The sequence below is a fragment of the Cheilinus undulatus genome, linkage group 23 (genome assembly GCF_018320785.1).
Source record: "Cheilinus undulatus linkage group 23, ASM1832078v1, whole genome shotgun sequence".
NCBI lineage: Eukaryota > Metazoa > Chordata > Actinopteri > Labriformes > Labridae > Cheilinus > Cheilinus undulatus.
Genome location: NC_054887.1, coordinates 33,290,839 through 33,308,463, shown reverse-complemented (window position 1 = coordinate 33,308,463; position 17,625 = coordinate 33,290,839). Strand labels below are relative to the sequence as shown.

The following is a 17,625-nucleotide window of genomic DNA, read 5'->3' as shown; positions in this document are numbered from 1 at the left end:
AGACCTGGAAACAGGGAAGAGAGTGGCGAGACATGCGGTAAAGGACCACAGGCCAGATGGTGCATGGTGCTCCCCGCTCGGGGGCAGTCGATTAAATTCACTTTAATTCTTATTAAACACTCAGTACTCCATCAGGACAAAGAAACAGAATTGTAGACATTTTTGTAAATTTCTGAAAATTAAAAACTAAAATATCACACTGACATAAATATTCTTTATTATATTCTTTATAACAACACTGTAAATGAAGCTGAGATGATGGGAGTCTACCTGTGCTAAGTTTTTAATAACTTTATGAAATTCTATTTTCTGGCTGTCATCATGGGGTCCTGAGTGTAGATTAATGAGAATTTTTTTTTGACTGTAGCATCAGGCTTAAACATAACAAAACTGAAAGTAGTGAGGGAGATCTGAAGACTGTCTGAACAACCTGCATTTACACATAAGTTTGTCTCCCCCTGCAGGTCTCTGGGGGAACTACAGGGCTGCACTTTGATTAGTAGGCAAATTAAGAAAGCTTCTATCAAAAATATTTAACTTTTACACTCTCACTTTATGGAGGACCAAACCTGCCAAAATTAAAAATAAATGAATAAATAAAAGTAAAAATGAAAACAAAACAAAAACTAAAAAATAAAATTCAAAAAATAAATACAAAAAAATAAATAAATAAATGGAAATAAATAAAAAAATATATATATATACATAAATAACAAAAATAAAAACAAAAATTAAAAAAATAAGATTTAAAAATTAAATATAAATAAATAATAAAGTCTGTTTTTCTCCCATTTTCGCTGCTCCTCACAGAGCAGACTTCTGTCTTTACATGCTTGTTGATCTCTGCACTCACATGTCGATCAACCACCCAAGACACACTAAGGACCACCCCCTCATTTGCATTTCATTTTATGCTGCATTTCATGCTGACAGTGCCTGCAGCATGAAATAAATAAATGTGAGAGCATAGCACTTTTATTTATATATTGATATTTAATTCTATTTATATATTTATTTTTGTATTTATTTCCACTTTTATTTATATTTAATTTTCTAATCTTATTTTTTTATTTTTTTATTTATTTTTACTTTTATTTATTTATTTATTTATTTATTTTTTATGTATTTCTATTTCTATTTAATTTTTGTGTTTAATTTTTTGAATTTTATTCTTTTATTTTTGTATTTATTTTTACTTTTATATTTTTCTTTATGTATATTTTTTTCATATTCATTTGCATTTCCATTTATTTTTTTGTTTCATTTTTAATTTTATTTTATTTTTTTGTAATTATTTTTACTTTATTTATTTATATTTTTTTATTTTTTGTATTTATTTCCATTTGTTTTTATTTTTTATGTTTAATTTTTTAATTTATATGTTATATTTTTTATTTTTGTATTTATTTTTACTTTTATTTATTTATTTTTAATTTTGGCAGCTTTGGTCCTCCATATAACTTTACATAATTTAGAGAAAAAATGAGGAAAATAGCCCCTTAAGATTAAAGCACAGGAGGATTTTCATACACAGAAACACAAAATAACACAAAGGCTATCATTTAGATAGATTTATTTCATATGTTAGCATTTCCTCCTAAGCCAAGGCCGGCTACACACTAGAAAAGTTTCTGATTTTAAGTACAAGCCAAGAAAATCCTAAAAATACTGATAGCTGTTCATCTTTGGAGCAGGTATCCTCCATGCACCTGCACCACAGCTCTGCATAATCCTCATATCTGATGCAAACCTTTCATGACTCTAACACGAGGCTTTTGGAGCTCAAAGTTTCAGGTTTAAACAGGTGTCTGTTTGCAGAATGGCGTCCGGGCTCCACGGGTCAGATCCTGTCCGACCTGGACCTGACGTCGCAGAAAGAAGGACGCTGGAAAAGACTCAACACCCTCGCTCATTATAATGTGAGTTTAACCTGCAGAAAGGGTGGAAATATCAGCTCTCTGCACTAAAGTGTTACTTTATAGTAAGTAAAAGTTGCTGAAATGTACATTTAAGCTCCTTTTGGACTGGATCCACCTATCTGGATGCATCTGTGTGCAGAGTTAATCCCATTATTTTTCTCTGAAACGCCCCAAAACTGAAGTTCATAGAAATGCCGGGCCACATGGGATTGGTCCTTATTTCTGAGAACAACAGAACTAAAACTCTGACCCAGTCCTCCCCTCCTGACATTTAAAGATAATTATATATCAGAAAAGCAGCTGTAAGACAAAGTACTCTTGGATAGCAGTGGGCTGAGCTCATTTAAAGAGAATCAAGATTAATAGTTTGATATTTCTGGTGATTTCAGGTTCGGGACAACGCCACGTTGGTGCTGTCCAGAGTTTTGCACACACAGTCCTTCCACCAGCACCAGGACAGCCATGAAGAGAGTATGTAGACACACATCTGTGGTTTTTTATGTGTTCCTGGTTTTATTTTGGCATTTCTTTGGCTTTCCCTGCTCTTTTTGCATACTTCTGACTTTGCACCTAATGAGAAAATGCATGCAGTCAAATACTTTGTGCACAAGCTTCTATTTAGAATGGCGTATTCATGCAGGGAAGTAGATTTAAAAATGTTGTTTTATTAAAAGGTAGGAATACTAAATATCATTTTTGCAAAGCAGGTTTTTTTAGGTGACCTTAAATGTATGCAGCTGTGTTTCCTATCTGAATCTTGTTTCTGTTTATGTTCATGCATCAGAGCCAGAAAATAAAGGTAAAGATGTTTAAATCTAGGAGACACACAGAAGTTCATTTAAAGTTAGCTGGCTTCTTTCCTCCTTTCTCACCTTTGAAAGCAAATTTAATGTATTGTTTCATGAAGTTAAGTTGATTAAAGTTTAGTAGTTTTGAGGTTCTTTAATGCAGAACTTATTATATTATATTTTTAACCTTCATGCATCCCTTTTATTTTACACTCATTTGGCAAAATGGCTCATTTTATACATTAGGCTATAAGAAAATATCATACTTTAATATTTTTTCCAAACTTTTTGTTATTTTTTTCAAACAGCCCCTCACCTAATAATAATAAAAAATTCTTAACTTTGAAAATTTTAACCCCTTATTGGCCAGGTTCTGTCAATTAAATTTCTGGTGTCTTGGATAGAAAAAAATAAAAATTTCAGTTATTTTTGATATACTACATGCAAAGTCCAATTTTTTCTGGTTATCAGAGCCTGGTATATGCCAATGATTTTCAGCAACATTGTTTTTTTATTCATTTCAAGACATAAGAAATTCCTGATGTTTGTGTCCCTTTAAATCAAAATGGCTCATTTCATATATAAGGCTATAAAATAGTCAGACATTCAGTTTTTTGTTCTTTTTAAAGTTATCTTTTTTCAAGCAACATCTCTTCTTATCACGAAAATAAAAACTTTATAAGTTTGACAATTTATCACCTTTTATTGGCCCAATACGGGAAATTGTGCCATCTGGTGGAATATAGTAAAAATTACATCTTTCACATAATAAGAAAAATTGAAAAGTATTTAATGCATGCATGTTTTTATGTTCTAAAAACTCAAAAAATGAAATTATAATGGAAGCAGATGGGACCAAAATGGACCCTAAGGGCACAAATGTCAGGATTTTTGTACACTGTTCATTATAGACATGGGATATGAGTTAAGACAACATTTTTAAAATGCCATAAAAACACATCAATAGTCAAAGCTCATGCTTGAGGCTTGAAAACTTATAAAAAGTAATCAAGGTGGAAAAAATAAGTTGTCCCAGAATTACAAAGGGACACATGAAGGTTAAAGAATAAGCTGGTGCAAAACTGCATCAGAAAGAAGAGGATCAAACTGCATCCCTACAGTTTTCCTTGCTATTTTTCTGTCCATTGTTTCTCCCTCTACATACCTCTGAGAGGCCACATTACTGCTGTGAATTTCTTTCTATCTTCACACCGTCTCTGTAGCAGATCCGTTTCTCTCTCCTCCAGAAAACGCTCTGCTGGAAGACGACAACACCTTCCACCTGGTGAGACCGGCAGATGAAATTGATGAAGTGAAGTCGAAGCGAGGCAGCATGAAGGACAAGGCGATGACCAAAGCTATCACAGAGATCTACCTGACCCGACTGCTGTCTGTAAAGGTACGACGCTGATTCCTGAGGTGTAGGTGGGCAGAGAGAAACACGAGCTGATGATCACTGATAGACTGATACATGCAGCTTTTTCATTTATCTCCTGGGCTCTGGCATGTCATTGCACCAGCAACAAAATCCATTAGTTTATTCCTCCACTTTATCCTGACAAAAAGATCATAAATTATTTGTAGGCAGCATTTAAACAGCAAACAAAGTGTTGATTTATTTACTTAGAAACGTATGATGTACGTCTGTGTTGCAGGGGACTCTGCAGCAGTTTGTGGACGACTTCTTCCGAAGCGTGTTGGGCTCCAGCTCCGTCGTTCCTCCAGCCGTCAAATATTTCTTTGACTTTTTGGACGAGCAGGCGCTGAGACACGACAACGTGGAGGAGGAGACGCTGCACATCTGGAAGACCAACAGGTACACCAGACACTCAGATTGAGTCTGAGCTCACACCCACAAAAAGGATTCAAACTGAACAAAATTAAACAACAACATTTCAAACATTTATGTCTAATCTTTAAACATTTTTAACATGAAGACATTTTGGATATTTTGGTTTGCAAATGTCCTTAAACATCTGCCTTTCCCTCTTATTCACTTATAATGCCATTAAATACCCCTTTTCATATTTTTTTGGGCCATTTTACAACTTCTTTTTGCCTCTTTTTCCCCATTTTTGCCCTTTTTCACCTTTTTGCTCATTTAAGCTACCTTTCATCATTAAATATCCCTTTTTTTCCTATTTTTTGCTCATGTTTGCTACATCTTTTGGTCACTTTTCACCCAAGTTTTTCCACTTTTATCCTATTTTTGCCCTTTTTATTTATACCTTTTTTTTGCCACGTCCATTTAGGCTGCCCATTGCTATTTAATACCACTTGTTTCCTTTTTTCACAATTTTAGCCTTTTGCCCAATATTTTTGGCCACTTTTTCACAATTTCTGCCACTTTTATCCACATTTTTTCCCTTTTTGCCAATTTTTGCCACTTTTTGTCCATTTAAACTACCCTTTGCCATTACATGCCACTTGTTTCCTCTTTTTTTGACCATTTTTGTCATTCTTGACTGCTTTTTGCCCATGTAAGTCACTTTCCACCCTCTTTTTTGTCACTTCTCACCCATTTCTGCTACTTTCTGACCATTTTTACACCTTTTCTCCCCATTTTCACCCATTTTTTTTTTATTTTCACCATTTTGCCACCTTTAACCTTTTTTCAATTGCTACTTCAAGCTGTTTTTGCCTCTTTTCACCTCTTAGATTGTGGCTCTTGCAAAGGGATTTTTCAAAAATGTGGCTCTTTGCTTGAGTAACACTGCTCTATAGCATAGTCCCTATAGTAACTATAAGTCTATCCATTTTGCTCAGTGCACAGCAGAGGTTCGCAAAGCAAATCACCTTTTTTCTGTTTATGGTTCCACGCCTCCCCTGAAGCTCTGTGGCGCCCCCAGGAGAGGCCCGCCTCACACTTTGAAATCCACTGGTCTACATGAAGCATTGAAGGTTACCACTTGGTATCCAGATGCACAATATAGCTTTAAATCTCTGGGAATGCATGGAGTATGTGTGGTGAATGTGAGTGTTTTGGTTTACAGGCAGCATTTGGAGGAAAATTAAGTCACTGTGATGCCAGTTCTTGTCCTCTAAAGTCTGATTTTCTAACTCTGAGAAATCTGGGATAAAATCAACATGGTAGCCAAAAATATTCCTTTGACGTCATTCAAACAGCCTGGCTTGGATCAGCCTTTCAATAACGGGTTGATCTGCGACTTTTTAACTGATTCAAAGTCTGCCAGCTTCTCTTCAAAGCTCCTCTGAATCTCAGCTGGAGATACGGCCGTTAAAGAAAACCTGCTAAGAGGAATAATTACGCCGCTGCTCAGGCTCTGTGCGTGTTTATGAGCGTGTTAAAAGTCATCAGCTAAACAGCAGCGTAATTATCGTCATCACTAAACCAAGCAGCGGAGGAGCTGAAAGCTCGATCCGTTATCAGGAAGGATGAATGACAGCAGAGTACGGAGGACGCAGAGACGGAAATATTGCTTTTTCAAACTGGCCTTGAGCTCCGGCTGTCAATCATCAGGAAAATAAACTCACACAGAGATGTGTGGAAGATGAAAAATTCATCAGACGTGGTGAATTTTTAAAGAGGGTTACGATCTGTAGAGGAGCAGATGAAGGGAGGGGAAAGCGTGTGTCAGCAGGTGTTCACAGAGTCAGAAAAGGTCTCAAATCGACAGACGTGGAGAGAAATTAACTACCAGAACTCAATTAGGGGTTTATTTAAACACATTTATGAGCTTCTTGTACTCTTTAAAATCCTTTCTTTTCCAGTTGTAGCCCTGAAATCACATTTTTGTCTAGCTAGGGACGGTCTCTACATGGCTAACAAACTGATCACGCTACTTTTATCCTCATGAGAATGCTGGAGTGTTGTCACTGTCTATGTTTAATGTTGGAAATCCCTGCTGTTTAGATGGGAAAAAATAAAATTTCAGTTATTTTAAATATACTACATGCAAATTCATTTTTTTCTTCGGCAATCAGAGCTTGGTGTATGCCAATAATTCAGCAACATTGATTTTTTTATGCACTGTTTTTTTTTTTTTAATACTAATCAAAATATAACAAAACCCGACGTTTGTGTCCCTTTGGAACGAAATGGCTCATTTCATGTATCAGCCTATAAAAATATCAGACGTACAGATTTGTTTTTTTTTTTTACTTTTTTAAGAATTTTTTTCTAGCGTCATCTCTTCTTATCATAAAAATTAAAATTCATAAGTTTGACAATTTGTAGCCCTTTGCCCCATTGAGTAGAGTAGGGAAAAATGGTGCCATCTGGTGGAATATAGTTAAAATTACAGCTTTCACAAAATACTAATGAAAATTCCAAGTATTCAATGCATGCATGTTTTGATGTTCTCAAAGCTCCAGGATCAAAAAAAGTGAAATTATAATGGAAGTAGATGGGACCAAAATGGACCCTAAGGGCACGAATGTCAGGATTTTTGTACACAGTTCATTGTAGACACACAAATTGTGAGGCGGGCCTCCCCTGGGGGGCGCCACAGAGCTTCAGGGGAGGCGCGGAACCATAAACCAGAAAAAAGGTGATTTGCTTTGCGAACCTCTGCTGTGCATGGAGCAAAATGGATAGACTTATAGTTACTATAGGGACTATGCTATAAAGCAGTGTTACTCAACCAAAGAGCCACATTTTTGAAAAATCCCTTTGCAAGAGCCACAATCTAAGAGGGGAAAAGTGGCAAAAACAGCTTGAAGTAGCAATAAAAATAGGTTAAAGGTGTCAAAATGGTAGAAAAGCAGCAAAAAATTGGTGAAAAGGGGCAAAAATGGGGGGGAAAGGGGATATGATGATATAATGGCAAAGGGTAGTTTAAATGGACAAAAAGTGGCAAAAATTGGCAAAAAGAGAAACAAGTGGTATTAAGTGGTATTAAATGGCAATGGGCAGCTTAAATGGACGAAAAGTGGCAAAAAAGTATAAAGAAAGGGCAAAAATGGGATAAAAGTGGCAAAAATTGGGAAAAAGTTGCAAAAATTATTTTAGTTGTTTTTAACTCCAGTCTCTTTCTCCATCCTCAGCTTGTTTTATATTTAATATTTTTTTTATAAAGTTGTTTTTAACTCCAGTCTCTTACTCCGTCCTCAGCTTGTTTTATATTTAATAATTATTTTATTTTGTTGTTTTTGACTCTGATTTTTTATCTGTCCTCAGTTTGTTTTATTATTTTAGTTGTTTTTAACTCCAGTCTCTTTCTCCGTCCTCAGCTTGTTTTATATTTAATAATTATTTTATAAAGTTGTTTTTAACTCCAGTCTCTTTCTCCATCCTCAGCTTGTTTTATATTTAATATTTTTTTTATAAAGTTGTTTTTAACTCCAGTCTCTTAGTCCGTACTCAGTTTGTTTTATTATTTTAGTTTTTTTAACTCCAGTCTCTTTCTCCGTCCTCAGCTTGCCTTTACGGTTTTGGGTGAACATCTTGAGAAACCCCCAGTTCGTCTTTGACGTCCACGTGACGGAGGTGGTGGAAGCTTCTCTGCACGTCATCTCTCAGACCTTCATGGACGCCTGCACCAAGACGGAGCACAAACTCAGCAGAGTCAGTGAAACCGAGAGTTTCTGTCTGAAGTTTCATTTAAACTTCATTTATGTCATTAGGGGAGTAGTGGGGATTTTAACGAGCCTATGTGGGGGCTTTTAACCCCAATCCTATGAATAATTACTGCCCCCTGATAACATGCTACTGTATTAATGAGGCTGCTGGTCTGTCGGTAATATAAATCCTCTCCTGGGATGTGTTTTTGTATTTTAAAGTTAATTTTCTTGCATGAAAAGCTGCATGTCCCTCTAATTTTTTATCTGCACAGTGTGAAATTACATTTTTGTTTCTAGAATTTACTTATCTGATAAATGGCAACATATTAAATCAGCATAAAAGCCAATTTAGGAACCAGTAAAGCAACTAAAAACTAAAGCTGAGACCATGTAAGGCTAATTAAATGTCCTGTTGTGATGTCAGCTGCTGATTAGCGCTGCTGTTGTGTTTTTAGGGGGATCTGTTCACGCTTTAATCATTTTAAATTAGCAATCAGCAGTTACCTTCTGCAGTGGTCCCTTATATGTAAAGGCAGCTATCACAGGATAATTTTAGCACTAAAGATAATTGAATATCCGATGGTTTTAGCGTGGGTTCTGAAGTTCCTGAGCAGATATGAGGTGGTGGGGGTCTGTGAGGTCAGAAAGGAAGGCCAAGTTTTAAATTGGCAGCAGAAGACGAGTTAATTACGACACTTAATCACTAAATAAAGTGTAGACAGTTTGAACTTCACTGGCTGATGGTAATTAACGGTATAGGAGCGGGTGCTTTTTTTGGAAAATTAAGACAATCATTTATCTTTACTCTCTTTTTCTCTGCAGGAATCTCCCAGCAACAAGCTGCTCTATGCAAAAGAGATTTCAACCTATAAGAAGATGGTGGACGAGTGAGTGTGCAGCTTTAAAATATCAGTGTCTTTGAGTTGAACATATCTGTGCATGAATACATGAAATAATAAGGCATGCTTTAAAGGTTGGGTCTTTAAATGGGATCTGGGGTTTCTGATGTGTTCATGCATTTCTCCTAGTTATTACAAAGGCATCAGACAGATGGTTCCAGTAAGTGACCAGGACATGAACACGCACCTTGCCGAGGTGTCTAGGGTAAGATCAATATTCCTCTACATGCAAATAAAGATTTATGGTGTCCACATGAGAAACATTCATGTGAACTATTCTTTAATTTTTCAGATAAACTGAGCCTAATTTAAAAAAAAAAACATCCTTTGTTTTAGCAACACACGGACAAGCTGAACACCCAGGTGGCCTTACATCAGCTGTACCAGTACGCCAGCAAGTACTATGATGTGGTAAGGAAAGTCCTCCGGTTTATGTGGGGTTAAATTTTAATGTCTGTTAAAGCTGAGGAAGCAGGAATATGACATAGAAGAGAAAAATGAGGAAGGATGTTCAGACAGCTTTGTTCAGTTTACTATCCTCATATTTAAGGTGGATTCATGTTGAGCCTTTAGAAATAAAAAAAGATCTGAAATGAAAGTTTCTGTGCAGCACGGAGAGAGGGAAAGCGAGCGGACACTGCACACACTTCATTGATCACGGATGGCACTGATCTCCAAAAATAGATATCTTTAGGGTTAATTTACTAATGTGTGACAGCCAGGTAAAGTTTGTTTGGTCAACGTTGTATATACAGTGCTTAACACATTTATTAGACCACCTGTCATCTCTGTCTCAGAGACCATCCAGCATCATGAAGTGCTTTAATGCGGACTCTTTCATTTTCAGTCAGCTCTCCACATTTTACCATTTTGAACAGGAATGAGGAATTTCAAACTGAATTCACCCAAATTTGAGCCGGCGCACTAGGCTTCTCTGAGAAGTCAGAAATTAATCAAGCATAAAAGTGGTTTTCAAAGTGTGGAAGAGTGAGCCCCCCCAAGAAGAAATTATCCATTCTGTGGACCCCCAGCCACAAAAAGGATTCAAATTGAAAAAAAATTAAACAACAACATTTTAAACATTGATGTCTAATCTTTAAACATTTTTAACATTCATATAGTTTTGATATTTTGGTTTGCAAATGTCCTTAAACATCTGCCTTTCCCTTTTATTCAGGTATAATGCCATTAAATACCCCTTTTTATATTTTTTTGGCCATTTTACAACTTCTTTTTGCCTCTTTTCCCCATTTTTTCCACTTTTATCCAATTTTTGCCCTTTTCACCTTTTTGCCCATTTAAGCTACCTTTCATCATTAAATATCCCTCTTTTGTTTCAATTTTATGCTCATTTTTGCTATGTCTTTTTGCCACTTTTTTCCCAATTTTTACCCCTTTTTTTTTTTTTTTTTTACAATTTTTTGCCACTTTTAGTCCATTCAAACTACCCTTTGCCATTACATACCACTTGTTTCCTCTTTTTGTGACCATTTTTGCCACTCTTGACTGCTTTTTGCTCATTTAAGTCACTTTCCATCCAGTTTTTTGTCACTTCTCACCTGTTTCTGCTACTTTCTGACCATTTTTTCCACTTTTCTCCCCATTTTCGCCCCTTTTCACCCATTTTTTGTTGATTTTTGACCATTTTGCCACCTTTAACCTATTTTTATTGCTACTTCAAGTTGTTTTTGCCACTTTTCACCTCTTCGATTGTGGCTCTTGCAAAGGTATTTTTCAAAAATGTGGCTCTTTGCTTGAGTAACACTGCTCTATAGCATAGTCCCTATAGTAACTATAAGTTTGTCCATTTTGCTCGATGCACAGCAGAGGTTCACAAAGAAAAATTACCTTTTTCTGGTTTATGGTTCCGCGCCTCCCCTGACGCTCTGTGGCGCCCCCCAGGGGAGGCCCGCCTCACACTTTGAAAATCACTGAAGCATAACATCCAACCACTAAAAATCATTTTTCTCTTCAGGAATGCAAGTAAATAACTATAATTTGACATATTGATCAAGAAATATTAATTTGCTTTACCATTTTTTCAGTTTTTTTGTAAATCAGTAAATTTGAAAATTCATGGATAACAATAATAATTATATTTTAGCATTAAAAATATTATTTTGGTAAAAGAACTTCTACATATTGGTGTATTAACCATTGCAGAAACATAAAAAATGATTTTGGTAATTACCAATGCTGTTAATTTAGGGCAGCTGTGGCATAAACCTTACTTTGGTTAGGGTTAGGGTGGTCTAATAAATTTGTTAAGCACTGTACATTACCTGGATCATTTTAACATACAAACACCGGACTGATGTGCAGAGAGAGAGAGAGAGAGAGAGAGACTAAAAGACAATATGCAGCGTTACATTTAGGTTCGACTCCAAAAGGAGTACAAATAAGCGTGTGACAAGGCATTCAGATTCCAGACTGTTCGGCCAAAAGCCAGACGTATGGCCACCCTACCTGTAGTGCATTAATGGCATATTTGAATTTTCACGTCTTTTTCAGATCATCCAGTCGCTGGACGAGGACCCAGCAGCCCAGAATAAACAGCTCACCCTCCGCCTCCAACAGATCGCCGCCGCCCTGGAGAACAAGGTCACTGACCTTTGACCTCTGACCTCACGGAGGGGTCAGGGGAGGAGCTTACGGCAACTACAACACACTAAGTTGTTTTCCATTTAAGGACTTGGAGAAGGAAGAGCTCATGGACTCTATTCAATGTTTGAACATGGGAGGCTGAAATAGGAGGAGCTAGTGGAGCTACAGGAAGCTGTTGGCCATATAAGGACTGCAGGAGGAGGCGTTTTGAGACTTAAGGTCATGGACAAATGAAGTGTTTGAATCTATCCAGTGTCATGGAAGCGCTCGAATTGCTTACAAACAAACCCCAAGGATGGGTGCAAAACGGCGACCGTTCTAAAGCTGCAAATGGGAGCTCTGTGAAATCAAAGGGTTATTTTTTTAATCAAAGCTAGGGCTCAGATTTGTGAAATCTTTGCTCCTAGCTGTTTCTGTGTTGGCCTCTCTAGATGGCAAATTTTGCATTTGAAGATCCAAGGACTGAAGAAAAAAGTGCCACACAAGAGATGAAGACTTTTGGATAAATTGAAGAGTAACTGAAGATGTTCTGAATATTTTCTTTTACCACTCAACACTTTTGGAAGATCAGTTCGGAGGTGCAGCTTCTCCAGAAACCACTTTTTTTCCATTTTGTGTTACAGCAAAGTCTACGAACTATTAATACAAGGCAGATTTGCCTGATTTGAGGTCAGTTTTTCTGTCAGTAGTAACCAGAAAACCAGACCAGAGCAGTGTGCATCCTAGAGCATGAGAATGCTTGGATGTACCTGAAACTTCAACAAGTAACCAATGAAATTCCACTACGGTACACACCACTGGCCAATAAGGGGTCTTGGTTTAACTTGATGGCACTAAAAGGAGGGAGAATTCAGGGTACGAAGTCCAAAAATCATGGCCAAATGTTGTTTTTCATATCAGATGATGTGTTTCTACGCAGATGACGACACTGTTTATTTTGTTGAGTATTATTCTCTGTGCAGGCTTTATTCTGAGGCTTTGCATTTACATTTAAAACATAAAATTTATCTTTTAATGGATTGATGTAGTGCCACTTAAGTCCAGTTCAGAGCAAAGATTCACAGGTTGGTTTTAGAGGGTTACGGGACTGTGGAAGGAGCTTGCAGCTTGAATCACGACAGCTGACGGTGTTTCCTGTAATCCAACCGCTGGTTTTAGAAAGTGAGGTGTGTCATGTGTTTCAACAGCCAGTCAGCACCTTGGAGCCTAGAGAGGAAGTCAGCAGGTCACGCCAAAGTTGCAAACAGTCAGATCGTGGCAGAGTTATGGACAGAGGAGAGAGAGATTTATTGAACCCTGTATTTAGGAGAAGCCCCGACTTTGTAGTTACTTGTTCCTGGAATAACCAGGAAAAAGTGACAAAAGATGGGACAAAGCTCATGATATAATTGGGTGTAAGCCCCCTGGATATTTTGTTTGAAGCACCCACAGTAGAGAGGGGTCTGCCTGCAAACCGTTCATCTGAGACCCCAAAGTGCCGATACAGTTTAACGGTACAACATTAACTACATAGCTACGCTATCTATGGCTAAGTCAGCTTTGCAACGTAACCCTAACCTAGCTATATAATGTATCTATGTAGCTTACATAACTACTTTGTAAGCCTAAAGCTAAGCTCATTAAGCCGTTATCTATTGCTAAGTTAGCTTTATCAACATAGGCTTTAGCAAACGTAGCTAAAAGTAACTTACCTATGTAGATACAGTAAATACGTAGCTTACTTAGCTGCTTTGTTGGCTTAGCTTAAGCCATGTTAGCTTCAAAGCACCATATCTACAGGTAAGTCAACATTAGCAGTGTGAGCTTTAGCAAATGTCGCGAAAGCTAACTTAGCTGTGTAGATAACATCCCTACATAGCTTTCATAACCACATGTGAGCTTAGCTTTAGCTTCATTAGCTACATGATTAAAGCTGCTCTCACAAATCAGGTAGATAAGCTACATAGCTCATTTTATCTATAGCTTAGTTTTAGCAGTGTGGGCTTTAGCACACGTAGCTAAAGCTAAAATAACTACATAGATAATGTATCTGTCGTTTACATAACTGCTACGTATCTAAAACTGATCTCAAAAAGCTGCTACATAAGCTGCATAGCTCTGTTATCTATAGCTTGGTTAGTTTTAGGAACGTGGGCTTCAGCAAACATACTTTAGGTAACTTAGCTCCATAGATACATAGGATGTAGATGCTTTTTGAGGCTTATTTTTGCTACATTAGCTACACAGCTCTGTTTTCTATAGCTCAGTTAGCTTTAGCAACATGAGTTTTAGCAAATGTAGCTAAAGCTAACTTAGCTCTGCAGATACATGGCTTATGTAACTTCTTTATACGCTTAGTTTCAGCTAAGTTAGCTACATAGCTCAGTTTTCTTTGGCTATGTAAGCTTTAGCAAATGTAGCTTAAGGCAACCTAACTATGCAGTTAATGTACTTGCATAGCTAACAAAGCAGCTATGTAGCAACATCGCTCCTTTATCTATAATTAAGTTAGCTGTAGCAACATGAGCTTTAGCAAATGTAGCAAGAAGTAACCTAGCAATGTAGGTTATGCAGATAACTTACATGGCTTCTTTGTGAGCTTAACGTTAGCTACGCTAGCTCTGTAGTTCTGTTACCTATAGCCAAGTTAGCTTTAACAACCTGAGTTTTAGCAAACATAGCTAAAGCTAACTTAGCTACGTAGATAACATAGATACATAGCTGCTTTGTGTGCTTAGATTAAGCTAGGTTACTTCATTTTCTACACAGCTAATGGAGTCACATTAGCTACTGTTGCTACGTTTGAATGTTTTCATGAATGGCAAGCTTTTTTCCCTTTAGCAGACTTTTTTTTTGGCTCTATTTAATGTTTGTAATCAGGTTTTTCATGTCAGTTTTTATTTAACTTTTGGTATCCTAACTGTTGCCTTAACCCTTACCCTAAACAGAAGTTTAATCCTATTTTATTTTGAAAGATTTAGCACGTATTTCCATTCTGATGTACACGGTGTCTCAGAAGAACGGTCTGCAGCCTGACTGTACTTACTGAAATATGCTAAGAGTTAAATTCAGCTATAAGACAGGCATGAGAAGTGCAAGTAGGGACTGAGCTATGGAGAGCCTTTGCTTTGAAAATGACATTGTTGCACCTTCAAGTTGCATCGGTGTGAACTGACAGGCCTTCAGAACGCAGCAGAGATTTAAGATTCAGCTCTCATCGCCGTGAATCTTTGGCCTGAACACGGCTTCAGTTTTTATTTCTGTAATGTGTTAATCAGGGTTGTCCATGATGTCATATCCTGTGTGTGTGAGTGTTATCAGTACAGTTGCGCCTCGTGCTTAATGACCATCTTGTTTTTACCGTCTGTGAAGAATCATGGCAACCTATAATCACGTGGTGTTTTAGTTTAATGGTTTTATAATCTGTATGATTTTACTTCTTTTGCAAACATGCATTCATATTCCATAATTTTCATAGGGTCTGTTTAATCACATAACTGTTGGTTCTTTCTGTAAAACTTCAAAAACCCTGTCGAATAAAGGTGAACTAGTGAACTGAAGATTAATGGTGCAGACTCAGTGAATCCATCCGTGCTGCATAGTGACCTCCACGGTGCTCCGCCCTCCTCAGCTTCATACCTGTTAGTCTGAACTGAGGTATCTAAAAAGTGTCAGTGCCGTAGCTTCCTGCTGCAAACAAACCAGGAAAGCATCACCACTTTTAACCGCTTTTCTCCCTCGTTCATTGAAATTTGTCTGTGAAACCAAAACAGTGGCCTAGTAAATCTGTCTTAAATTCTGGAGTTTTACCATAAATTTCCAGCAGAGGTGGGCGGAGCATGCCAGTCTGTCACTGCACAGCTAGGATAGATCCAGAGGGGCTGCGCCGTTGGAAGTTCCGCGACGGTCTTTGGGTTTAAGTGCCATTACGTCACTAAAGTGTAATTTCTTTTCTCTATGCTACGTAATAATCATTGTCACCTTAGAGTCATCCTATATTTACTTTATTCTTTGCCTTCTGAGCCCAGACGACGTGCTTTATGTAGAGCTTGAGTTAATATCAAAGATTAAATATGCAGTTTGTAGGTCTGAGGGTGAACCCTCCTTGGCCTCGTAGGGAAGGGGGATCCTGCTGCCCACGTTTCTTTTTGTTTTGTTTTTAAAAAAAGGATTTATCGATTCCTCTAAGGTCTGAAGTCCCACAAACTGCATCTTTAAATTCTGAAGCAATACGACTTTAAAGGCTGGTGCTGCGTCTTTGTACTCCTCGACTAATGATGGACATACTGCAAGGTTTGGACCAGAGTTTGGTACCACATATAATCCAGACACAAAGACTGAAATAAACACATCTTAGCTGTTTTTGTTTTATGTGAGCTTTTCCTGTGGGCATCTCTCTGTCTGAAATGTGTTTATGAAAGCCACTTTAGTGCCAAATAATGTCAAGAAACTATCCTGTATGTTGTCCTATGAGTTGATTATGAGTTAAAAAGAACGAGGAACAAACGGTTTATTAGTATATTAAAATTCTGATGGTACTTTTATTACAAACGTGTTGGTTTTTTTTCTGATATCAGAATTCACCAGCTTTGAAAACCTACTGCCACATTTGCTTTTCATGTTTTCACCCTTACAATCTGCTGCAAGAAATATTCAGTATGTTTACACACAGTTAGAGTTTAATCTTGATTAGGAGATTTAACTGGACTACTGTTGTTATCCTAGTATAGGCTGTTAGCAGATGATGTCACATTACAGCATAGCGAAGAAAGGTACACTTTTGGGTAGGTGGCTGTAACATCTGTGGGACTGTGGGAGACTTTACAAGTGTTAATTTTCATATTCTTACAAACAGACATAAAAACATATTCACATCTATGTAAGCTCATGTATATGAGGTGGAGTAAAACATTTCATACGGTGGTTTTGAATCAGGGGTGGCAAACATGCACTATGTGGGTTGTGAGACAAATTCTGGTATCAACAAACTGTAAACATGAAGGAAACATAAGATGAACAGCCAAGAAGTAAAACCACTTGCACAACACCATGCACAGCTTAGAAATATATCAAATAGAAACAACAATACATATTGTTGCTTGTTCTTTGCAAGACATTAAAGAAGGGGACTGACTGTGTTTCGGTAAAACTCTTAAGAAAAATTACTAAATGCAACTAAAACATACTTTGTTTATTGTAAAACTACTGATCATGTCATTTAAAAAGTAGCTTCAAACCATTTTTATTTTAAGTTGACTCATTAAGGTTGTCTATTTGCGTTTAAGCTTTGAAAACATAAATGCTCGTTCAATAAATCAGATGAAATATAGCCTATTTGTAAGTAAGGGCTGTCAAATAAACATTTTTCATTGAGATTTATCTCAGGATCCCTGTAGTTAATAGCAATTTACTGCATCATTTCTAATTGCATTAATCACAATTTAGATCTATTATTTTGAATTTAAAACTACAAACAAGTTGAAGGTAAAGTAAATGCTTGATAAAAGGTGCAGATGATTTCTGACTGGTTCACGGAGCTGTGTGAGTTTTTAAAAGGGATGTGAAAAATTAAAGGCACAATGTGTAAAATTTGGCTGCATTTCACCGAACAGAAACGGTGTACATGGGATATAATGTTTATATATCTATGTAAAGTATGTTAAAATAAGTGAATAATCATCCCCTTTAAACTTTCGTTTTCTTTTCACAAAATTACAAAAAAGCTTTTTAAATTTACATTACTGCGGGTCGCCCTCACAGAGGCTGACATAATGAACCGCCATGTTGTCTACGGCAACGTTTTGGGGACAGAAAGAGCGAAAAGCCTGAAGTTTTACAAATACGTCCAACAACCACAGAGTGATGTTTTCACAGGTTACCTAACGTAAGAAGTAGATTAATAACTAGTTACAG

General features: G+C 37.0%; 1 protein-coding gene across 1 annotated transcript in view; it reads left to right on the top strand.

The window, feature by feature from the left end:
• Positions 1-16,263, top strand: part of LOC121505213 (plexin-B2-like) — a 286,200-nt gene extending 269,937 nt beyond the window's left edge. The window contains exons 36-44 of the mRNA XM_041780327.1: positions 1,819-1,919; positions 2,309-2,390; positions 3,955-4,106; positions 4,363-4,523; positions 8,087-8,234; positions 9,053-9,117; positions 9,259-9,334; positions 9,466-9,540; positions 11,641-16,263. Coding sequence (XP_041636261.1) covers positions 1,819-1,919; positions 2,309-2,390; positions 3,955-4,106; positions 4,363-4,523; positions 8,087-8,234; positions 9,053-9,117; positions 9,259-9,334; positions 9,466-9,540; positions 11,641-11,745 — 965 coding nt within the window. The 3' untranslated portion in view covers positions 11,746-16,263. The remainder of the gene's footprint in view (positions 1-1,818; positions 1,920-2,308; positions 2,391-3,954; positions 4,107-4,362; positions 4,524-8,086; positions 8,235-9,052; positions 9,118-9,258; positions 9,335-9,465; positions 9,541-11,640) is intronic.
• Positions 16,264-17,625: the final 1,362 nt, after the last annotated feature.